General features: G+C 43.9%; 2 protein-coding genes across 7 annotated transcripts in view; one reads left to right on the top strand and one right to left on the bottom strand.

The window, feature by feature from the left end:
- The window catches only part of SLC4A1AP (solute carrier family 4 member 1 adaptor protein), a 42175-nt gene extending 37942 nt beyond the window's left edge, over window positions 1-4233 (bottom strand). For all 6 annotated transcript variants that reach the window (XM_071576942.1, XM_071576976.1, XM_071576959.1 and 3 more), the window contains exons 1-4: window positions 3704-4233; window positions 2424-2607; window positions 1638-1760; window positions 565-625 (exon numbers count right to left, since the gene is read on the bottom strand). In XM_071576942.1, the coding sequence (XP_071433043.1) occupies window positions 565-625; window positions 1638-1760; window positions 2424-2607; window positions 3704-4225 (890 nt within the window). In that variant the 5' untranslated portion in view covers window positions 4226-4233. The remainder of the gene's footprint in view (window positions 1-564; window positions 626-1637; window positions 1761-2423; window positions 2608-3703) is intronic.
- Window positions 4234-4463: 230 nt separating this feature from the next.
- On the top strand, window positions 4464-22735 carry SUPT7L (SPT7 like, STAGA complex subunit gamma). Its single transcript, XM_071576918.1, has 5 exons — window positions 4464-4522; window positions 4733-5384; window positions 12197-12521; window positions 14371-14608; window positions 17536-22735. Exons 2-5 carry the CDS (start codon window positions 4972-4974, stop codon window positions 17796-17798), a joined length of 1239 nt encoding a protein of 412 aa, XP_071433019.1. The 5' UTR covers window positions 4464-4522; window positions 4733-4971; the 3' UTR covers window positions 17799-22735.
- The last annotated feature ends 2225 nt before the right edge of the window (window positions 22736-24960 follow it).

Raw genomic sequence — 24960 nt, 5'->3', positions numbered from 1 at the left:
TTAACACCAGTAACAAATATTTTTCATGCTGAAGCGAAGGATTTTTAAGCAGTACACTCATTGCAATGTTGTACCTACCCACTTGAGACTTATCTTTTTGACTTAATTTCCACCTCACCTTCTCCTGTCTTATAAAAGAAAAATGCTAGTGCCTCTAGCAGGAACCCATCAAAAACTGCCTTATTACCATAAAAGAACTGAGACTGAGCACACAGTAGAATTAATGTTGCTTTTTTTTTCTCTGTCCACTAGGAATTGAAAGAGATTGTTTCCTAGTTTCTTCTCCTGTATTTCAATTTCACATATTTCTCAAAACAAGGGGAGTTGAAAGAACCTAGACTCTTGCTTTCCTGATTTTCATCTCTCAGGAAAACTAAATGCTACCAGAAAGGAAAGGAGTGCAAACACTGAACCAGGCACTGATCCCTGAACTTCTCGCTCAGTGTCAAGCCTTAGGTCTAATTCCAGCTTGCCAAGTGTGACCCAACAAGTAACACCTTCAGCTTTTGTTCACGAATTCAACAGTCAACTTCCATGTACCAAAGTGAATGGAGATATACATACTTGATCCTGCACAGCCAGCTATTGTGCCCACGATCATCATATTCATATTCTAATTCTTCTCCTAGGGAGGAAAAGAAGGTTGATGTAGTAACTGAAATTGAAATAAGCATGAATAATCTTTGCAGCAGAGAAGAATGTCATGGTTAAACAAAGGGATAAAATGCCCCTCTTATGTATCAAAGGACTGATTTTGCCTTACGTTTTTTTTAAAGTCCTGGGATTTTCAGTTGGTATTATATTTATTTGGGAATTTTTCAAAATCAAGGCTTTTTCAGATCAAAAAATCTCTAAGTGGCCTGTTTAGTAACATTTAGTTCAAGGAAAAATAATCTTGTCTCTGTATACATTAAAGTAAATGACACTAAAGTAATGACAGTTTGCAATCCGAATTCACAGGTATTTTTAATCACATTGTTTACAGATATTGTTCCTCAGATTGATTTTTCACTTTTAGCAAATAAGTGAGTAATCTTTGAGTTTCACTAGCAACCACAGAAACTTTAGACCACTTAATTATTCCCTTTTGTCTTTTCTAATTCTATCTCAAAATTATAGCTATCTCCAAATCGAACAATCGGGAATTTGATGGGTTTCAATTTTTCAGCACAGCATCAAAGCATGGGTGAGGTTTCAGTGTCACTCCAGAGGGGCACAAGGTGCTCACTGCAACTCCCCATTCAGGAATTTAGTGCTTGTCCAAGAGGTACAGAGGGTGGTGGTGGCAATACTATTTAATCAAAGACTGGCTGCAAAGTAAGAAGTAACACAACTTTCCTTTACATTGCCTCCAGCCCTTGGTGGGTGGAGCCAGTACCAGAGACAAGAATCCCCTTCACCCATTTCCATTTCCACCTCTGACTGAAAGACCACCAAAAATGGTGAGCTAAGTTTTAATGCAAAAACCCCAAACTGAACCCCCACCAAAACTTGACCAAACAAAAAATGTTACCCACAATGTAGTAGAAAAGTTGCACTCCTGTACCACACCTTAAATCTTACCCTCAAAATGGACACAAATGTAAAACTTTGCTAAACAGAAAAAACCACATTTAATAAAAAGAAGAAAAAAGTACCTTCTCTATCAAAAAAGCCCTGTAAGGCCTTCCTAGGATCCTTCATATAGAAGGCATCTTGAACATCCTGAAAATCAACAGCAATAGGGTTTTCTTCAACCTCATCCTCCTCAGCATCCTCACCTAGAGGACATACAAAGTACAAAAAAAACAAAGGTGAAACATGAGAGCATCAGTATACTTCAACTTTCATTAGTTTGAAAGAAATAGCAGCTATGTCATCCTAAAACATCTCCCCTTAACTTTAATATTATTTCTGCACCCAACTGAAAAAAAATCCCACTTCCTTTTTTTGCTGTTAGTTATTCCAACATAAGATAGTTTTTCAGATGAATGTCCCTGCAGTTTTAGTACTTTCAAAGGTTTATGTGCTTATACATTTCCATTCAAAAAACCCCAACTTACAATGTTCCAAAAAGCTGATTAATCTAGCAGTCTAACTAGTCTTAAGATGTGGACTCCCTGTTTAAATTTAAAGACAGCTACACTGCATAGAAGTCTCAAACAAGTGTGGAGATCATTACAGGAGCAAAACAAATTCTCAGTTTCATGACCTTTTATAGGCACAGGTGAATTACCTTCTTCTGTTTAAAAGGAGCTCTTGCATACTTCTCACCCAATATAAACTTGTCTTGTCAAATGCTCTTCTTTTTAACAGGAAAAGGATTAATTTGTACTCAAGAACTTCAACTGGATTGTGACTCTTGGCAGGCAGCTGGAAATTCACAGAAAACTACCTTAAAGACCTTCTAATGTGTATCAGCCAATTTATACATCATCACTTACCCATTCCCCATGAGCAGCTCATATCAGTGTTCTGACTCCTTTCACTTCTCTCCTCTTTTTCATCTTCTTCATCAGAGTCTTCTCCCAGCATTGTCTTTTCTAGTTTTGCTTGCTGCTGTTTGCGCAGTGCCTTCAGTTCAGTCACAGTTAGTTCCGACTCAGACTCCTGGTCCTCTTTGGGTCCCTACATCACAAATAATAAATTAGCAGAGGCGTTTTTAAAAGAAAAAACCCAAACCCAAGTATTTTCAACACACGTGCAGATTACACTCAACAACATAAACAAATTATTACAGTGTTCTTCAAAAAGTGGAATTACTAGATCATTTGTTATGGTTTGCATTCCAAATTACATTAGTTTTGATGATGATTTCAAAGCGAGTGGAGGGTGAACAGGAATTATTGTGTACTTGTTGTAACGTATCAAAGAATGTTGTCAATGACAACTAAACGTTGTCAGACATCAAATATGAGTATTTTAAAAGTTGAAGGCAAAAATTCCCATCAGAGCTACATGAGTCAATTTGAGGAATGAGCAGCTTTCAAAGTGCCTGCAGGGCATGTGAAAGTGCTGTCAAAGTTCCTATTAATAAAGCTCTCCTTGTTTACAAATAAATATTAGTTCTTTATTTTATTGAGGCATCACACTTTCGGAAAGACATTCCCAATACATCTCACTGCTGGAGAGTAATGCCCTTTGCGGTCACTGCACAGCACCAGACACCGCCCAGGCTGGTCCCAGTGGGAGAGCTCAGCAGCGCTACCCCGTGCCCGGAGCCCGGGGCGCAGCAGCAGCCCGTGGACCCGCAACGCCGCTCCGTCCTTCCTCCCCAAACTTCGGGGTATCCACAACCCCGCTCCGTCCTTCCTCCCCGAACCTCGGGGGGACCCGCAACCCCGCTCCGTCCGTCCGCCCCAAACTTCGGGGGGACCCGCAACCTCGTTCCGCCCTCCCGCCCCAAATCTCGGGGGGATCCGCAACCCCGCTCCATCCCTCCGCCCCAAGCCTCGGGGGGACCCGCAACCCCGCTCCGTCCTTCCTCCCCAAACCTCACCGCAGAGCCGGCAGGGCACCCACAGCCGAGTACTTTTCTACCAGTAAAACAACCATGGCAGCGCTGGGCTGTTCCCAAACCTCCTCACAACCTCGGAGCAGCCACCACCCAGAAATGCCCCGAGAGTCATCCGATGGAGCCGGTAAAGTCCTGGGCCTGATCCGGGCGAGCCTTTCCCACCCCCGAGAGCGCCCCGGGACCCCCCAAGCCCGAGCCCCGGCTCACCTGCAGGAGGAAGAGGCGGGAGCTGCCGCCGAAGCGCAGCCCGTGGCCCACCCGCACCCGGCAGTAGGTGCGGGGCGGCACCCGCGCCTTGTTGAGGAAGGTGCCGTGGGTGCTGCCAAGGTCGTACACGTAGAACCCGGCGGCATCTGCGCTGCCGCCGCCGCGGTACTGCAGCACGGCGTGGTGCCGCGATACCGAGGGGTGCTCCAGGGACAGGGCGCAGCCGGGCAGCCGCCCCACCAGGAACCAGCTGCCGTCCTCCAGCCGCACCGAGCCCAGCGTCACGCCGCCCTTCAGCACCTCCAGCCCGTACCCGGCGCCGGCCGGCGGGCGGCTGCCCCACGGCGGCTCCTCGTAGCGCGGCGCGGGCGGCGCGGCGGGGCGGGCGGACCCCGGTGGGCTGGGCCCCGGGTCTCCGGGCGCGGGCGCGGTGGGCACCGGGCGACTCGGGCGCTTGAAGGCGGTGGGCTCGGCGGGTTTTGCCGATTCCGACGCCACCTCCACCTCCATGGGCTCCGCCATCTTCTCGGGTCCGTCCCGAATGGAGTCCTCCGGGAACGAGCGCCGCGGAGCTGCAGTGCCGGGGTGGGCGCCGCTTCTGCGGGTCGCGCCGCGGCCTCAGTGCGGGCCGGGGCAGTGAGGGACGAGTCGGGGGAGGCGACAGTAGCGGGAGAGGCGAGGGCGGCGGCGGCAGCGAGCGCTTCCTCCCTGCCGGCGCGGAGGGGCTCTGGGGCCGGGGGAGCCGCTCTCGGTGCCGGACCGGGACGCAGTTCCGGCGGGGACAGGGAGCAAGCGGAGCGGGAAGGTGCGCGGGGGCAGGTGAGCCACGGGCCTGGGGTGCGGGGGCGGCCGCGGGCTCGGAACAGGGCTGGGGAGGGCGGGAGGGCGAGTGAGGCCCCGGAATTTCCTCACACAAACCAGAGCACGCCGCGGGGCCCGCTCGGCGAGGCCCAGGTAGAGTTACAGCAGCCCCTGTTACAGTCAGGAACAATTCCTGCCTCACGGGTGCGGTTGTTTCTCCCCCCTCAGGAGAAGTGGCGGTGCGAGCTGTCAGATGTCGGAGTGGTGACCTGATGCCGTCGAGGACACCACACTGCTCAGCGAGGCACTGAGCGACAGCCTGTTGGACAGCCGTGATTTGCCTAGGAGCGGCATCCCAGCGCCAGTTGCTGTCGTGCCCAAAGAGCTTTTCCCTGAAATAGGGCTCCTTTGTACCCTGTATCTGGTGGCCGCCTCCTGGGCTTTGAGAACAAACAACCTGTGCCGAAATGCTGCGGTACTGGGGTGAGATCCCGGTTTCCTCGAGCCAGGCCAACCGCAGCTCCTTTGACCTGCTGCAGCGTGAGTTCCGTACCGTGGAAGTCCAAGATCCTCCACTGCACCAGCCGTCTGCCAACAAGCCCCGGCCCACCACCATGCTGGACATCCCCTCCGAGCCCTGCAGCCTCACCATTCACACCATCCAGCTCATCCAGCACAACCGGCGGCTGCGCAGCCTCATCGCCACAGCCCAGGCGCAGAGCCAGCAGCAGGCAGAGGGCATAAAAAGCGAAGAGAACGAACCTTTGCCATCTTGTCCGGCCTCTCCACCTCTCCCTGATGACCTGCTTCCTCTGGATAGCAAAACCCCCAAAATGCCATTTCAGCTGAGGCACAGTGACCCAGAGAGCGATTTCTACAGGTGTGTTGGCATGTCTTTGGGTTAGTTCTTGGCTGAAGGAAAGCTGAGTGTTTCTAAATGTATATGTAGTTATGTTGACTCCTTTAGGCTGAAGGGTCAAACAGTTGTATGTAAAGTAGAAAACAGGCTTTGAAAGGGAAATATTTAGATTTTTCCTGTGTAACATGAACGTTGTTTAAAACGAACGTGCTTTTTCCCGCTCTATAAAATGTGGATGTGTGGTGCTGATTTCTATATTGTTAGTGCTACACTAAATGTTTGTGAATGGGTTTGGTGTTTTCAGTGGTATTTTGACAAGTTTAGTTACGGGGTGTGAAGTTCTCTCTACTTATGTCACTTACCACTAAAGTTGTGTCATGGTAATTGAAAATCCAGCAGACACATGAGTAGTTTTTGGCTGTTTAGCTGTAGATTCTGAAAGGATGACTTGATAACATATTTGTAAGATTTCAGTGGCCAAGGACCTGAAATAGTAACTAAATAGTACCTGACATAGTAACAATCAAATTTCAGCTTGATTTTTGGTGGTCTTCCAGTCAGAGGTGGAAATGGAAATAGGTGAAGGGAATTCTTGTCTCTGGTACTGGCTCCACCCGCCGAGGGTTGGAGTAAATGTAAAGGAAAGTTATGTTACTTCTTCCTTTGCAGCTAGTCTTAGAGTAAATAGTATTGCCACCGCCCCGCCCCCCCCCCCCCCGTGTACCTCTTTGACAAGCACTAAAGTCACAAGGAGGTGTTGCATTTCTTGCAGGATTTCACAATACTTTGTGGCTTATGTGCATTTAGACTAAGGCATTAATCCTCACTATCATAACCGTCTGTTCTTAGATGAAAAACTGTGCACTAATGAGCATTATGTGGGAGAAAATAATACATTTTAGTTTTTCAAATGGGTAAATGTGCATCAACAGAAGATAATTTATCAGTTAAATGCCATTGAGATCTTTAATGGCCTGAGGTTGTATGAAATGCACTTTATTGAAAGATGTTTGGTAACATAGTCTCCCTGGGCAGTAGAGTTATTCCTTAGTACTCCTTCTGCAGGAACTCCATCATCATTCTGGGAAGATACAAAGTAATTAGCTGAGAGGGTTGAAGGGAAATACAGTCCTGTGAGAATAACGTCCGGGCCCTGTGACTCCTGCTCCGTGGTCCTGTGGTTTGTAGAACCACTCAGTGTTCTGCTCTGTCCTCCCCACTGGCAGAAGTTCAGCTTGAAGTTCAGTTATCTGTGGCTCTGGCCGTGTTTTGGGGGCTGCTTTATCTTTTTGTAGTTCCTTTCGAGCCTCTGGAGTCCGGGAAATGTTATTTAGCGGTCAGCCACGTGGGGGAGTTTAAGGACTACTTGTGAAAATGGGAAAGTTTTGAAATGAAGTGTTTTGTGTCTGACAGTGGATTTATAATGAGCTGAAGTGTATTCTAGATTTTAATTGCATGCTTGCTAAAGCAAACATATTTATGCTTTTCCAGGAGGAAAGCTTTGAGTTTGTTCTTAACTGTTTTAAGACACATGAATTAAGACTAGCAGGTGCTGTTCTAGTAGCAAAAATGAAGTTCTATGATTTACCGGTTTCTTAGTGTGTAAAATCAAATTAAAGGAAGAACATTCTTCCCTCCGATTGATAGTGCATGACAGTGCTTAATTTTATGCTGCCTTCTGAAGCACAATTGTCAGAGTTACAGTACTCCGCTAAACCCATACTTTAATTTCATTTTTTTTGGCACTAACCTGGGTCTGAGAAGAAGTGTATACCTACATTTAGATATAGAAAGAAAGGAAGATGAGGGTAGCCAGTCTGAATCAGACCACAAGTTTTGTTAGTATAGACATGTCCTCTTCTACATCCCTGTTACTCATTTTCATCCTTTGACATGCTGCCCCCTTATCTTTTATTTTGTTATCCCCTGGATTCATTTTGGTTTTTCTCTGCCCCACCCCACACCTGTAACTTCTACCTCTTTGTATGATGAGGAAGAGACAGAACCTAATTTACTGCCATTTTTCAGTTGGCTTGGTCTTTTCAACCCCCCAAAAATCTGAACTACCAGCAGTTTTATAATCATGATGCTATTCCTTTCCTACAGTCTTCCAGACTGTTTATAAATATATTGAAACAAACCTTAATTCTGGCACAGATCCCGGAGGAAAGACCTGGATGTCACAGTGAAGTGGATGTACTTGCTTGTTGATAGGTTTGGAGAACTCTGGCAGGTTTGTGAAGCAGGTTTTCCAGTTACAAAAGCTCCATGCATTCTTTCTGAGCATAATAAAATTTACCTGTGTGTAATTCTTTGAACTTCCCTGATGCACCAAAAATAGGCTTCTCAGCCTACAGTTCTTCCCACCTCTTCTGAGGCTATTAAAAGAAAACGTTTTCACATTTTCTGTCTTCTGGTCCTCATGGACCAACTCAGTTTGAAGCAAGAGGTGACGTACCACAGCTATTCAGCTCTTTCATCCTTGGAATTCCTTTCGTATTCCTGGATGAATTACCATCTGGTCCTGGTGGTTTGCAGGTATTGATGTTACAGTTCTTGGAATGTACAATAAGGGGTTAATGTTTGATTTTGGTCAATGTAGAAACTGAAGGTAAGCTTAAAGGATAATTGATAAAGGATGACCAAGGAACTGTAGACTTGAAACTATCATTTCAACACGAGACTCTTACCATAATACAACTGCGAGGTTTTCCTTCTTCTCTGTTCAGCTTCCTCAGATTAGCACGGATCCATCTTCAGAAGAAACCTCACCACTCATGTGTTTCTTCAGATGCTTTTTCTTGTGTGTACATGGGTTGGTTTCTTAACAGATTTCTCCATCTATCTGTCATTTGCATTCCTGGCCACACTGGATGTGTGCTTTGCATTGAAAGATAATCTGTAAACAAAATTGGGAGCTTTGAGTGTGAAGACAATGCATGACAGAAAGACTTGTAGTTAAGAAGTGTCTATACAGAAATAGAGGAGCATGTGTTGGTGGAATAGCAGGTTTAATGTAGGGAAGGATATGGAGCAGTGGTAATTAAGGCAGGCAGAACACACTTCCCCTGATGGACTAAGCACTTTGGCTTAGCCCATTTCTAAATTGGTCTTCTGGATTGTGCCACTGGGAGACAACCCTTTTTACCATTATCTATTGAGCAGTTTTTTTCCATACCTGTTCAGCCTTCTGTAGATATAGCATAGGTATTTAAAAAGAGACTTACTCAAGATGAGGTGTAAAAAGGCTCTTTTCCAAAAGGAAAAAACTTTCTTGTTGGAATTAGTGACCTGTGTTCTTTGATCTACTCTGACTAGTATAATCTTGTTTTTCCAATGTTCTTCTTTATTTTACTGCTTTGGAGGGAATGGCTCTGAAGCAGCCTTGTTGCACCTCATTTGGTATAAATTCAGCTCCACAGTGTAATGTTTCATGAAATTGTCCTGTTCGTAGGAAAAACAGTCCCTCCCTCCATCTGCTGCTGCGTATGCTCACCTAGGAGGGAGCAACTTCAATTGCTGCAGTTGAGTGAACCTCAGCTGGCGATCCTTGTACTGGCTTAGCCCAAACACTGTCCCCTGAAGATAGTTGCATGGGAAATGAACCACAAGTTCCCCTTCCCTCTAAGAAAAACAGCCTTCCAGGAGAAGAGCTTGGGTGAATGGATTGTGCTGCCTTTGTGAGGTGGCTTGTTGTCATTTAACTGACTGACTCAGAAAATGGGCCTTTTTTGAGTATGGAAAACTTACTAATTCTGTAAATAAGTCTGATTGATATAAATGGGCACTATTCTCATGTCTTCTGTGGAGAAGTTCTGCGTATTGCTGGTAGCAGTGGGAGAAGGCTGGGCTTTGGGTCTAATGTATATGTAGCTTGGCAGGTAGATTTTTTGTCTGGAACATTATCTAGCATTGGTGACTGTTAGAAATGCAGAACTGAAGAGTGGGAAGTTGGTCAGTATTTGAGATAGATTTCATACTGTATATCCTGTAGAGGTGATCACCTCCAAGTCACTGACCTAATTTCCTGTCCTGTTAATCTCTGGTGATGGAACTTCAGGGACTTTGTTGATTTGTAGCTATATCACCCTGCTAATATGTCAAGTAGTTTTGGCTTTGAATGGTTGCTGGATGGAGGGTCTTTCAGGAAAGAGCTAAGTCCTGCAGAGAGTGGCATTCAGCATAATGACCTGGAAAAGGGTACTTTTGTCAGTGCTGAGGATGTGGGTAAGATCAAAAAACAAGGCTCTATGATCATCAGGGAAAAGAAGTTTGTTTGTCCCTTTTGGGAAGACTTGACATTAGATAGCTGCATTCAACATAAATGTGACTATGTGGTTGTTTTTTTCATGTGTATTCTTACCAGAGAGTACCTGGAAGTTAAGGGAAGATGAAGAAAATTGTTTTCTTATTTGTTGGTTTCCATTAACATCTACAGTAATATTTCAATTTTTGCTCTCTGTTCTGGCTTTTAATCATATTCCTCTATTGTTCCTCTATCCTTTCCAAAGGAAGAGGTGGAGATTTGGATTTGAGTACAGTACCTGAAATTTCTTTTATCTCTGTCTTATGTGATTGGATTTCATGTTGGTTATATGTCCTTCAGAGCAGTAACGTAGCTGCATTTAAATGCTTGCAATTAGTTTCTTTTCCTCTAGGAGTTTAAGAGAGATATAATATTCTCTGCTGCTTCTGAGCAGTGATAAGCTTTGCTAAATGGTTGTTGTATTCTACTTTGCAAGTGACTAAATATCCTGCTTGCACTTGCTGAAATCTGTGTCCTATTTTTTGCCCAGTGTTTTGAGTGAATGTCTCTGTATTAATAGTAGCCTGATGTGAGTGGTTTTGGTGGCATAAGATGCTCTCAACTGGTGGCTGCCAAACAGTTAGGTATGTTCTTTATATGTACTGAAAAAAAAGAGATTCTTTTTTTTAGGCATACATTTTGAGCGTTGTTTTCTGGTTGGTTTTCTTCGACACTTATTTATTTCTGTTGTAACCTCTTAGTCCCGGTGTTGCATGAGACAGACATATGGCTGCTTCTGAACTTCAGCAGTCTGTCCCTGAGGAGCAGGGGGGAATGAGTGAGGTGTAAAAATAGTATGGGTGACAGTTAATTTATTAAGGAACTGATGATCTTTCAATTAATTTTGTCAGGGTGCCTGCTGTCTTCTTAACAAAGTAGTTACATAATTGAGTAGGAATTGGGATATGAGTCATTTTCTATCAATTAATAACTGGGATGAATCTGTGATCTGAGATCCACATACTGTTCTTAATATCTACTTAGAAATATCATCATATGCATCTTTTAATATAGTGTGATTCACCCCTTTGTTTGAATAATCAGAAAGTGCTGAGCTGTTGTTCTTGAAAGTGAATGATTTTGGTCCTGATAGCTCTGAGTTTCACCTTCCATTTTCACTCCTCTGAAATGTTAGCTTTTTTATTGCTGTGTTTCAATCGTTTTCTGTGGGTCAATTTTGAGAGTCAGGCTCTGTGGCCCAGCTTCTCAGCCTACTTGTTGGAGACACAGAGCACTGAGAATTTTATCAAGGCATCAGTTACTGTCTGTGTACTCTTTAATCAGGTCCTGTTACTGCAAAGAGTGTGTGGTGATATGCAAGTAGTGTAAGGGGAGAGGAGGAGAATCTCAAGGTGGGCTGTGGAAGATTTTAGGAGAAATTGATCAGAAACAAATGAAGAGTGAAATTGTGAGCTTAATTCTGCCCTTGGTGGTGAATGGAATGTAAAAAAGTATATAAATACCATACGTAGCAGAAAGAAAATTTTATTTCTTGACATCTGCATTTGAAGTCCATGTTACTGATAGGAGCAAATAGATGACATACACTTAATTATGAGCTGAGAAATCTGGTAGATATGTTTTCCTATTAGAGGCCTTGCCTTAAGTCTTTTTTTCCTTTGTACAATTTCTATTTGCTGACTGATGTTGATGAAAAATTTGGTTGGTTGACTGTAAATAAATTGATGTTTGAAGTGCTCGTGTCAGTTGTTTGCCATATCCTTCATCCTGCGTGATCACTTCTTCCTGCTTAGCAACACAGAAAAGAGAGGTCTCAAACCCAAGGTCAGAGATTGCTGCTTTATGGCAAAAAACCCAAGGCCAGGGAGTGCTGCTTTATGGCAGAACCTTTCCAGGCCTCTTCCCGGGGCCTTATGTTGGCATCTTAGGTTGCTTATGGGGATACTTTTTTCAATGTCGTGCTTAGTGACTGCTGGAAATGAGGGCAGGGAAGGGGTCTTTTTGGCTACAGTGTACCTGCATGCAATGTATGTGTATCCCGTTTCTTGCTTTTTGATATGTGCCTTTTGCATTAGAAATTCCTATCTTGTCCTTCCCAGAAGCCTTTGTTTCTGACTATTAGGCTTGTGACATCAGACATAATAAGGAAGAGAAATATAATTAACTGAGAGAGGAAATAATTTGCATTCAGGTTATTTAAAATGCCTTTTTTTGTTTGTGTCAAGGACCCATTTAAATCACTTGCCCAGAAGAAAAGCTCTTGGGTGAGAAGAGAGTTGTTTAAGGGTTCAGAAGATTTGCATTCGACATTCATGAATCACCCAAGGAATCTTGCAACATTAGAAGGGAAAACGAAAATTGGAATTGCTGATTTGGAGGGAGGGGAAGAAGGAAAAGTAGATAAACTCATATTAGGTAGTGTTCATATGTAATGGAGAAGCTGTGGAGAACCCCAAACCCTCTGCTTTCCCTTTGTGCATCACCTTACTATTGACAGTATCTTTTCAACTAATACACTTCTTTCAATTTTTGAAAGTGGGCTATTTTTGTCTTTTCTGGTTTTTAGAGGAAAAGGGGAGCCAGTGACTGAGCTGAGTTGGTCCTCCTGCCGGCAACTTCTCTACCAGTCAATGGCCACCATCCTGGCTCACACAGGCTTTGAGTGTGCCAACGAGAGCGTTCTGGAGACCCTGACAGACATCGCCCACGAGTACTGCTTGAAGTTCACCAAACTGCTGCGCTTCGCTGTGGATCGAGAAGCTCGACTTGGGCACACCCCTTTCCCTGATATCATGGAGCAGGTCTTCCACGAAGTGGGCATTGGCAGCGTGCTCTCACTGCAGAAGTTCTGGCAGCACCGCATTAAGGATTATCACAGCTACATGCTTCAGGTGAGAAGAGCGTTAGGGTCCTGACAGCACCAAGAAATGTACCCACAGTACCATTGCTTATTCCTGTGGCAAGTCCTCAGTCTTACTGAGGCGAAATCCCATTAGAGAACCTCCTGGGTGTGGAGGGGAGTCTTCAAGCGAAAGAGAAACAGGATTTTTTTCACTGGAAGACAGAGCCCCTTATTAGTGTCCCTACTGAATCGAAGGATGCTCTAGTGATGACATGCATGAGTTTAAGAAGAGGCCCCCAGCTCTTGAATGGCCCAGACAAAAATATCAGGTAGATATAAAATCAGAACTAACTGAATTTTTTGCTTTAATGGGATATTTGACTGCTTAATATTTCAGAAAATTACTAAGCTGTACAGAGGTTTGTGTTTGCTTAAGCAAGGGGTGACTTTCTTAAGCTACAGTAGGAATATAGGGTAGTATTGTTCTGATGTGAGTTGTCACACAGGTGCTACCTTCCGCTCCAGAGGAGTCTGTTCTTCTGTGGAGAAAGAAGAGCAATTGTTAAATAAGAGGAATCAATAAATGTAGGTTGTAAGAATAAGGTATGATTTCTCTCCTGGTCCAGGTATTCTAAGAAATTAAACATGCATTTTATTTGAATGATAGAAGGCTGCCTATTGTGGACTTAGAGAAATTTGAAGTGGCAGTCTTGTTCCTACTTATCAAAAACAAGGCTTGAATCAAGTAGGTAGCCTGTGACTAAAGACAAAGCTTGCCATTCCTTCTTTCTTACCATGTTATCTGAGTGCTAGTTGACTCATTTTGGAGCATCTCTCGTGCTCCTGCTTTTCCCAGGGCTGACACCTTGTGGCTTACAGAGGCAGTGTAAGACAGAGACACCTGTAAGTGCACGTAAGTTGTGATGAACTCTGAAGTTTGTGCATAAAAATAACATCATCAAGATCTGTCTTCATTAAAAGCATTTCTGTTAAAAAAAAAGTTCTATTAATTTTTGTTCAAATGTTTTTATTCCGATATTGTGTCCTTTTGGAATTTGGAGTTTCTGCATCATTCTGCTGATGCAGTTTTTCCTCTTCCTGCAGCTGGTCATTATCTTACTGGTTTTGTTCTTTGTGCAGGGCTGAGGTCCCCAGTAGCCTCTGTATTTGGAAGTATACCTAGAAGGGAGAAATAGGCTTTGCTATTATTTTTCCTGCTTGCTTCTGATGTTAAAAAGCCCTGGGATTATCCTGAGCACAGTCCACTGACTGTTGGGATTTACTTGTATAAAGAAGCATTTGTTAGAAGCAGATGAAATCTGAAATTGTTAAAATCTAATTGCTTTCCTTTGTTAAGTTTCTGGAAGTAGAGGGTAGTTCTAAATCTCATTCCTGTATTTGTTTCACTTCTTTAACTGGAGAAAACGTCTTGTGTTTTTTGCTGTGAATATGACAGAAGGTACTCAGGCTTTGCCCAGTCATGACTACACAGCTGATGAAGATCTGAGGTGCTTGGGTTTTAATGCTGGGGTAAAATTGTTACTGGAAAATTGGGGACAGTCACACAGATAAAACCAAAGAGTAAGACTGAGACACTTTCCTTTTGTTTTGTGCTCTGTTTAAATTTCTGGGCCTCATCATCTCTCTCTGTGAAATCTTTATCAATCAGATGTTAATGGATTAAACCTCTTATTAAAGGCCCTTGTCACAGAACAAAAGGTGAACTTAAAGGTGAAAAAAAGTCTTTCCTGTGTAGCTGGTAAGCTGTTTACTTGTTCATTCAGGTCAAATGTTAATAACGTTCTGTGAACAGAGTGAACTGCAGTATAATTGCCATCAGAGTCTCTGAAGTCACACTCACCTTTCTGGCCTCTTTTTCACCCACTGATCTTGGACAGGTTAGCAAGCAGCTCTCTGAAGAATATGAGAAGATTGTCAACCCTGAAAAGGCAGCAGAGGACACAAAGCCTGTGAAGATTAAGGAGGAACCTGTGAGTGATATTACTTTCCCCATAAGTGAGGAACTGGAAGGAGATCTGGCTTCTGGTGACCAGTCTTTGCCTGTTGGAGTCCTTGGAGCTCCAAGTGAGCGCTTCTCAGCCAACTTGGAAGTAGAAGCTTCCCCACAGACTTCAGGTAGGGGTTTCTTGCTGCTCCTGGAAACAGTTCATTGGCAATTCCATGTGATCTTGTTTCCCCTGGGTAGTTTTAGCTTCATGTTCAGAGATTCACTTTGAAAGGTTGAAGGCCATTTTCCTTAGTTTAGGCCCTGAATGAGTTCTGGAAATACAAATGATACTTGCTGCTGTTCATTGCTGCTGTTCAGAAGCAACCCTGGTAGTGACAATCATTGCATTATGAAAACTTATCAGCGACTGACTAGAGCAAAATGGGCTCATAGCAGTCGCTCCTGGCATCTCTACCCAAAGCCTGCTGTAATTAACTGAGGCCATGGAGAGTGAAAGGGTGAGTGATGTAGTGAGATTATGGGGACTGCTCTCTCTTCCTCAAAGTGCCATCCCTTGATGTTGGCATTGAAGCACACTGGTGGCCAGCATTGGAGAATCTGCCACTGCGGGGCTTTTTCTATATATACAAGTTTCATTCTGTTCGCTGTTCAGTAAAGCTAAACTTCCTGGGAAATGAAGAAGACATTCATCTTCCAAAGAAAGGCAGTTTTAATTTTGTATAGAACCTTCTGAACTCTGGAAATCCCTGCAATAATATGTGTTTCACTTAAAAATCTGGTTATAAAACAATGAAGCCTTGTCCTCCTATTAACCCTAAACTGAGTAGCATATATACTGAGGGTAGTGTATACCTCTGAGTCCATTAGTTTTTTTACATTGTACAGAGCTTTAAAACACAAATTCATCTGATGTTTTTCTGAAAGCTCATGCTGTTTTCCATAGTACCTCTGAAATGTGAAGTGTTTGCATTTTTGTGGAAGAGGGAACAACAGACTCCTCTGGTCCATTTGGGGTTGCGAGTGATTCATCTGGAAAGTTTTGTATTAGCATCTACCACTTGAGACCCAGAGGTTAGCATGCTAGCTGTATATTAAATGCCTCTTGCCTCTCTGATACCAAATTGATGTTTTCTAATTAAGAATACAAGTGCTCTGTTCCTCCCTGAAAATCCCTCTTCACTTCACAAGAGCGTTTGGAAATCTCATCACTGCGAGAAGTCTCAGTCTAGAGCTGGGCAGGCTGGAGAGTGTAATATCATACGGAGTGAGAAAAAGCTGCTGCAATTAGGACACTGCCATCTTGAAGATACAGGTGTGAGGCCCATAGGGAGGGCCGTAAGGCTTCAGAGTCTGAGGGCAAAACTCTCGTTACAGCCCTTCCTGTTCTTGTGTCTCTGCTTATGCCTGACATTGCAGTTGCAGACTAGTTGCTTAATTTCATTGCTGTTGGAGAATGGAAGCAAAATTGAGGAGCTTGTTCCTGTACCTATCGGGATAACATGAGGATTAGCTTATTTGTAAAATACTTTGAAGTTGAAGTGCTTTGAAGATGAAACATCCTGTGTTGATGCTTAAGTACTGTTAGTCATTAGTAAAACTCTCAGTGACAGGTGACAGAACTGAATGGAATAAGAGCAGTCGATGATGGAAAGACACAGTTTAGTGAGCATGTTCGATTGTTGTCTAGACTGAAGCTGTAACTCTGTGCTACTGATAGCATTTTAATGATGTGTCCATTGTTGCTGAGAGGGATGCATTTACTTATGATTAACATGAAAAGGACTTTTCATTAAGGCAACTGATCTAATGTAGGCAGTGTTACCACAAAGGTCTCATAAACTCTGGTTTGAGCCAAGCTGCTCTGGAAAAGATTCCTGACTTCTTTGTAAAGGAGAGTTCTCAGTACAGATATGTGTTTGAAGATTTATTTTCTGTGTAATTGCTACTAATAAGGGACTGTTGTTACTAGTATATTGATAATAGGGAATAATAGTAGGTTTGGCTCAGTGTAAGAGGTTTGGTTGTACTTTCAATGTGTAGCCATGTTCCTTGAGACACAAGGTTTGGAAAACTTATTAAAACTGGTTTTTTATTTTGTTTAGTGGGGTTTGGTGTAGTATGCGTTTTTATTTTTTCATTTTAAATATTGTTTTTACAAATTTATTTAATTTTCCCTGTGAATTTAACCCCACACAAGAGACCAGATTTAAGAGTAAGAAGATTTCATGGTTCAGTTCTGGGCTGTTTATGCCCATCTCAGCAAGAAGCCCAATTAGTGTATTTTTAATAGACTTTTTGTGTCTCTTAAAACTGTAAATAAACAGAATGCAATCTGTAATTACTACTCTTGGGGAGAAAAACATTTGCTGTTATCGAGAAATATGATTTCATAATCTGTACAGAAAATCCTCAATCTGCTCAGATTGCACATGAATCCAAAAGTTTTTTATAAAGAGGAGTAGTGGTGGTGAGCTATTTCCCAGCAGGGTGTCTGTGAGATTGAGCCAAGAGCATTTCTTTCTGTTTTGCTGAAGCATGGGGTGAGACCTGTGGGTGTTGAGTACAAGGAGGCAGGCAGGCAGGTGGCTGGCTGTAGCTCTGATGTCCCTGCATTTCAGTGCTGAAAGTGGTATTTGGTACTGTTCATCTACCCAGTCCTCTGTCCTCTCACTTCACCTTCCCTGCAGAAGCCCACTATGTCTGACAGTTGGAAGGACCTCATAATGACTTCTGGGCTGCCTCAGAGTCCTGCTTATGCAGGGTCTAGTCCATGTGCTGTTGATGTGTACTCATTGCTGCTGGGGCACTGCTTCTGGAGAGTGAAGTTGTTTCCCATGGAGAAAATCATGTGGAGGCTTGCAGTGAAAGGATAGCATATTTTTTAGAGTGGCAATTGCTGGACTCTTAACAAAAAAAGCCATCAGATTTTTTTTTATTAATCACAGTACTTGGTGTGTTTTGTTTTCCCCCCAGCCTAGTTCACCTGTGGCTTTGCTTTTGCCCCATCTTTACCAGTGCTGCTGTCCCTTGCATCTGCATGCTGTTTAAGATTTATCTTTTTACTTAGTTACTAATGTGCTTTTTCTTTCTCTAGGGGCTGAGGTGAATGCTTCCCCACTCTGGAACTTGGCACAGGTGAAAATGGAGCCACAGGAAAATGAGGAGGGTAATGTACATGGCCATGGCGTCCTAGGCAGTGATGTCTTTGAGGAACCGATGTCAGGCATGAGCGAAGCTGGGATGCCACAAAGCCCCAATGGCTCTGAGAGCAGCTACGGTTCTCATTCTGCTGACAGTCTGATGGGATCCTCACCTGTCTTCAACCAGCGCTACAAGAAAAAGATGAAGAAGATGTGAAAAGGAACAGTCTTTATATTTAGTCCTGATGGCACATAATAGACTTGAAACAAACCAAGAGATGACTGTGATGGCCACGATTCCAACACAGGGCTGGCCCTGGTGTATGAGGGAGCTGCATAAAGTTACTGTGAGAGGTTTGATATGTAGCACATTTGAGCTCCCCCTCTTTGCTGTCTGCTGTACTCCATCCTGACTCATGAGAATGAAGATCACCTTTTACATCGATGGTGGCATGACTTGCTTTGTCAGATCAATGAGGAATGTACCAGTGAAAAGTAGTTGTGAGGAGGTTTGCTGAGTCACAAAATCATTGAATAGTTTGTTTTGAAGGGATCTCATGATGTTTCTACTCCAGCCCCCCCTTCAGAGCACAGCCATTTAGAGCAGGTTGCTAAGGGCTTTGTCCATTTGAGTTTTGAGTATCTACAAGACTGGTGATGCCAAACCTCTTTGGGCAGCATTTTCCCACATCTGACAACCCTCATAGTAAGAAAAAATAAATTCTTGCATCTAGTGGGAATTTCCCATGATCCAGCTTGTCTTCACTTGTTCTGTCATTTTTGATCTCCAAGCAGATCTCACAGTCTTCTCTAATCTGCCTATTAAGTGACTATATACAATGAGAGCTCTCTTAAACTTTTCTTAAGTGTGAAGAAACCATGTTACCTGAGCTCTCCTTACTTATCCTGTGCTCCAGCCCCCTAACCAGCTTTGTGGCCTTCCACTGAAATTGGTGCAGTGTCCTTGTAAAAGAGAGCACAAAAGAGGATGCAGCCCACCAGATATGGTCTCACAAGTGCTGAATGAAGAGGAATAATAATTTCCGTCGATGTGCTTGCTTCCCTCGTGCTTGCTGAATGTTGGGGGCAGCAAGAGTGTCTTAAGTCAGGGTATTTTGAGAGCCATCTCTGATGATTATGATGACCTAGCAAAGATGCTGTAGAGTGGTCTCACAGTGCCATGAGCCCGCTCCTTCAGTGCCTTCAGATTCATCCTGTTGGTTCCAACTGGCTTAAGTTGTTGCTAACTCATTTTCCTCTACTGTAGAAAAAGCTTTATTCTCACACGCTGCTTGAAGGTTTGGGGACCTGACCCACCTTAAGGCAGAACTTACCAATAAAAACAGGCAAAAAAGGTATTGTGTTCATAAGCCTCAAAGTACAAAGACCATCCTTTGTCACCATATTCCCTGCATTGTTTAACATGTAGGCCCATGTTTTCTCATCCTTTCTCTTGCTTCCAGTGTACTTAGAGAAGCTCTTCTTCACATCTCTTAGCAGTTTCAACTCCAGCTGAGCTTTGGCTTTCTTAACTGTCCCTGCATACTTGGGCTGTGTTTCTATATCCCTGCTGGCCAGCCCATCCTCACTTCCACTTACATGTACCTTTTTGTTTGTGTTTGAGCTCAGTTAGGAGTTCCTTGTTCAACTTTGCTGGCCTTCTGTCTTGCCTGCTTTAATTTCTGCTTGTCAGATACAATTGTTTTCCTACCTTGAGAAAACTGTCTTTGAAGATTAAGCATCACACTAGGGTTCCTTTGGGCAGTCAGGGCAGTCCCTCCTGAAATCCTGCCAGGACATTCCTTGAAGAAACCAAAATATGTTGACCTCAAGGTACAGGACTTTGTCTTGTACACATTTCTCAGGATTTTAAATGCCACAATTCCATGTCTTCTGCAACCAAGACTTTCACATTCTCCACCAATTCTTCCTTGTTAGAAACCAGACCAGCAGAGCTTATTTCTTAGTTGATTTCTTGATCATCTGTTCAGGGAAGTTGATGTGGTTTTCTGGAGAGAATGAAGCAGCTTTTACTATTGGTGTGAGCCAGTACTGGCTGTGCAAACTTTTCTGTCATTGGATTGAGTGCAGCAACTTCAGACTGGCTGAGCTTTCATATTCAAAGTTGTTATCTTGACAACTTAGTCTGAAACAGAATCTATTTTGCTGCTTGCTTTTATGGCTCAGCTGACTGATGACATTTTTTCTATTCTGCACAATCCTCAGTTGATCAACTCGGTCTTTAACTTGATTCAGTGTGTGTCTCTCTCAAAAGAGCTAGAATGAACATGAATCAAGAATGAGCAGCCACTTAAAGTGGCTTTATACCTGTAACCCCTTGGGATATTTGAGGGAAATTTACCAAACCTCCCATTTATCTTTACAATTGCGGATTTGTCTTTTGAAAGAGTGAGCTTCAGGCGTAGTATTTTTGTTTCTGTGGAACATGCCTGGCTTTAATTCTCTTTTCCTAACTGTATTTCTCTTCCACTTTTATAGAACTGGAAGCCAAACAGAAAATTCCTCAATGTCTAATAAGAAAGTGTGACCACAGGCTTTTATGGACAATGGAGTTAAAATTGTCCATCACAGTTTTAAAAGCTTCTCCTGTGAGGTAAATTCTTGCAATTTTAAGCCTCGTCAGTGGTAGAAGAGCGAACCAGGAAATCTTTATTTTGATTCCCCCTGAGTCACCATTAGGCAAGCTGCAATGTCCCTGCCTTCTCAGCTGTAAAGAAAGAATAGTAATATTTGCCTTTCAGAAGTATGTTTGAGATTTAGCTACTATGCAGAAAAAGGCACAGTCATCATTCGGAGAGTTTTGTGAGAGTTGTGAGCTTTTATTTGATTTTGGTAGGACTGTTGCTGGCTGGAGGATGTCTAGATGGTCACTTAAATGTTACAGTCCTATATGATATAGATTTTAAGAAAACCTGCTGGATCATGAAGAAGTACAGCACAACTCTGCTGTTCAGCTGCCCAGGTACAACGAAGGCATTTGGGGTACTATCTTCTCACTCAGCTTTAGATGTCTGCATCTAAATTTTTTCCTGTGGACCCCATTAGCAGCTGAAGAGAAATAGTCAAGTCACTGTTTTTTGGCCTTGAAGTAGAAATATAAAGCAGGTGAAATGAATGACATTTTTCGAAATGTCTGTTTTTCTCTGTGTGCTCATAAGGTGAGTTCACCTTTGCTACCTGAGCTGAAGACATCCACACTGTCAATATCTGAGATAAGTGATCTGACTTTAGCCCTTCCTGTGTGGGAATCAGAGGACACTTCCCCCTGCTGGGCCAGTGTTTTCACTTTTCTGCACATTTAGTAGAGTTTACCGTTCAAATGATGGTATGGGGCTAAGAGCACACTGCCCATCTCAGTTAAACTGATAGACCCAATGTTCTCCACACCACACAGAATGTGCTAGGCTGGGGCCTTGAGGCTCAGCCCTTTTTGGCCCTTGTGTCTTTGATACTGTGTGAGAAAAGCTGTCATTGGGCCTTTCTCTGTAGATGCTTTGCAGACAGGTGTAGTAAATTATTCTTGAGGCCAGGGTATTTATGCAAAGTCCATTGCACTATTTTCAGGAGCTAGATGACAGAGTGACTGCTGCCAGCATCGCTTGCTCATTTACAAGATTTCAAGTGGGCTAAAAATGAAAATCTAGTGTTCTCCAGGGCTTTGGTTAAACTTCCTAAGTGTTAATCTTAAGTGCTTTCTCTGTATTGCTCATGTGCAGATGTTCTGTCTTTCTTCTGTGATTTTTTCATTTCACATCCCTTTTCCATGCTCTTTTCACCCTGTACCACACACTGCAACAAGCCAAGCCTGAGTGCTTCAAGTGTATTTAAATACAGTGGAAATTCACTGTCCTTTGATTCAGCTGCGTCATTGCAGTGTAAGGGAGCATTTTACTGATTCTCTTTGGGATGCATATTTATGCAGAGGTGAGAAATCCATTGCCATTGCTTGCACACTTGAAAATGAAGGCAAGGTAATAGCCGTACCTCATGTTACCCTGCTATGCTAAAGGTTGCTGCTGACATTTGTGTGCTTGAAGTTTCCTTTTGTGCGTGGGAAAGCTTCACCTTTGGGGTGAGTCCTTCCCCTTTGAACGTTTCTGATTCTTACAGTGGTGCTCATCATGCATGAAATAGTGAAATTTAAAGTCTAGCTCACAAAGTCAGATACAGACAATATCCTCTTTTGATGAACTAAATAAGATTTTGCTAGGTGTGAATGCAGTCTCAGGCAACTAGTGAGGTGTTCATTGACCATGTAATCCCCAAATTTTAAACCACTGTGAGATTATGCAGTAGGTTGGAATGAAGCTCTGCTCTTGCAGTTGCTTTTTACTTTTCACTGGTAAAGCACTCTGCTGACCCACCTGCTTTAGCAGTCTGCAGTTCTAATACATCTTTCATCTTTTCTCCCTTCTCTTTCCAAAGGTGGGTGGATGAAAAATTGGAATATTGAGTATTGACCATGTCCATATCCAGTAGCATTGATGTCTTAGAGTGATTTATTTTGCCATGATTGAAGTTGCTGGGAACTTTGATAACAATTTGGAGAGCAAGATCTGTGAATTTCTTGGCTTTTGAAGTGTTTTGCATAGGAATCATACAGAATTGTAGTAGAGAGAGTGCTGTGCATCGTGTTCCTTTTTCCCTCTAGCAATACCTTTTTATTGCTTTTGAAGAGTTTTGCCTGGTATCCAACAAAGTTCTCTGTATAAATGGTAGTATAACAACTTTAGGGTACAGCTCTATGTCAGATTGTGCTACCTAGTGATTTAATTCCAAGGCCACCCGTGCTAATTTGAATATGCATAATACTGTGCAGAAAAAGAGATGTTTCCTGCATAGAAATTTACAATTTAAAAAGAAAACAGGAAAATATAATTAGGTAGGGTAGGTGAGGCCAATCTGATTATGTGCTCAGTTCTGAGACTAATGTAGGTGTTATGTGTGAAGGATGTTTTACTTCAAATGTTTTTGTACATGCGTGTGAACAAAATATGTAACTCTGCTTTGGTTTATATGGAACAAAATTGCTTAGTAATATTTCAGGGGTTTTTTTCCTGCCTCTCCTGGAGAGAGTTTCTTTGTAATTGTTATGGAAATAAAATAAATAACACTATTCAGAAATAAAAATCCTATAGGTGTTGTGTGGATTTTTTGGTTTGTTTTGAAGAATGGTGCTGTGAACACTAAAGCTGGTCTTGGGAATTCTGTCCGCCTCACATGGGATCTGAGTAAACCTTTTGCAGGCCTGAATAAAGGGCTGAGACGATATATCAGTGTTAATGTCACAGACAGGAACACAAGAGATGTTACTTCCAGAAGTGGCCAGAGAAGATGCAAGTCTTATTTTTCACAGGTGCCAGTGCTAGTGAGCCCCTGAAGTGATATAACTACAGCAAATGGTATGAATACCACAGTGAATTGGTATTCATCTAGCATAAGCAAGTGCTGTTTCTGGAGCAACTACTTATATATACTTCTACTACTTACATTAACAGACTACCTAGGAGTCCTGCTCCAAGCCATGTGCTTTGCTCTTTTATGTGCTGGTCTCCTTATTTTACATTCTGCTTTTTTATTTTTTTTCTGGGGGACTGCTTTAGACTACAGTGAATGAAGCACAGTGTATTTTCCCTTTTGCTCTGTCTCTCATGGTAAGGGTGAGGAAGGATGTTTGATGCTTGATAGCACTCCTAAGCAATTGCAAATAGCACACCATGAATTAGGATATTGGCCTGTGCAGCTTGCCAGGAGAGAGGGAATAATCATCATTGTGCTTCCCATCATGCTTGTACCTAAGAGCAGTCCTCCCACACGACTGCTGTCCTCCCAAACCTGTACTGCTGAATTAATTTCCCGGCCCGCGGGTGAGTCTTGGGTCGTACTTTCCACTTCGCTGCTGGGACCTGGGGGCAGAGAACAGCAATCACCCCTTCCCCTTGCACCCCACCAGGTTAGAGCCTGATCCCACTTGCATCGCAGCTCTACCCTCCCTCTGCTCTAACGAGCCGAAGTGCCCGCGCAGCGGCACCGTCGGGTGCTGCGGCAGCCGGGACGGAGCCTTGGCAGGTGAGGCCGGCGTGGGTGCCGACACCGCGGCTCCTGGGCTCGCTGTGCCCCGACTCGCCCCCTGCCCGGTGCGGGTGCGGCCGGGGCCGGGGTCCACGGGCGGCCGTGGCCGCGTGGTGGTGCTGGACACACGCCGCTGCCAGAGGCTGCCGGCCCAGGGGTTGCTGCAGCTCGGGAAGGGCTCGGGAAGCTTGTAGCTGGAGCGGCAGCCTCTCCTTTCCCCGCCTAAAAAAACCCCAAATTCCAAACCATGTCATTTTCTTTGCGTCCTTTATATTGGAGATTTGAATCACCTCTTTGTTGCTAGGGAAACGCTGCGTGAGAGAAGTCGACCTCATTACAAGTTATGATGAAATGTCCTTTGGGATGGGCTCGGCACCAGCATCCTTGCAGTGGGGAGGATGGGGCTGTGGGATCTATGTCAGGGGCTGTCGCCCCTTTTGCAGTGATCCTCAGTGGTTTGCAGAGCTCGTGGGTCTATCCCTCTGGACTCAGCAGGCTAGAAACAGCTCCTGCTCCTGAAGCAGCTCTTCCCCTCTGGAATCAGCTCAGGAGTCATGGCTGCACCTGGACTGCACATGCCCGTCCTTCAGGGTGTGTGTGGAGTGTCATTGCGTTAGGCAGCGGGGTCTGACAGTGAGCTGGTTGAAAGGCGTGGGTGCTTTAAGGGGTCTTTTTCACTTCTGGTGCCTGTCAGGACCCTGGCATCCCCTCTGTGTGCTTCTCCCTCAAATCTCGGCTGCCAGGGCTGAGCCCAAACTGTCCTAGGTGTGCCTCTGAATTTTGTGCCCATCCAAATGTGCTGCCGCCTCTGCTCCTCCTGTACTGCCCGGGGCTCTTCACTTAGGTTTTCCCCATCACTTGTGTGATCCACATGGCTCATTATCCTCTCGAGCTCCTGATGGCATTTCTGTGCCCTCGCTGCCCAGGTTCCTGTGGCACATTGTCTGCCTTCAGTTGCAAAGCAGACTCAGGAAGCAACTTTTTTTTTTTTTCTGAGGGAAAATAATCTGATGAGATTAGTTATCTTGGATTAGCCAAAGTTTTTCTTTTTTTTGGTGGAGGAAAGGAAGTTGAAACTTGCTGTAAATGCAATAGTTGTAAATGCTGATGGCTCTTCTCAGTTGTTCCTTCTTGTTGCTGCTGGACAAACTGCCCAGCAAGGAAGGTGTGCTGGATTCCAGTCCCTGATGCTTTCAGAAGGATGGATGGAGACAAGCAGGACTTGTACAGCAGAAGATGAGGCAGGAGATCACAGCAGCAGCCTGGGCCAGGCATGGCACATGCTC

This window comes from Pithys albifrons, chromosome 2 (genome assembly GCF_047495875.1).
Source record: "Pithys albifrons albifrons isolate INPA30051 chromosome 2, PitAlb_v1, whole genome shotgun sequence".
In the NCBI taxonomy this organism is placed as follows: domain Eukaryota; kingdom Metazoa; phylum Chordata; class Aves; order Passeriformes; family Thamnophilidae; genus Pithys; species Pithys albifrons.
The sequence above is the reverse complement of the archived record's forward strand: the minus strand, read 5'-3'. Positions and strand labels throughout refer to the sequence as shown.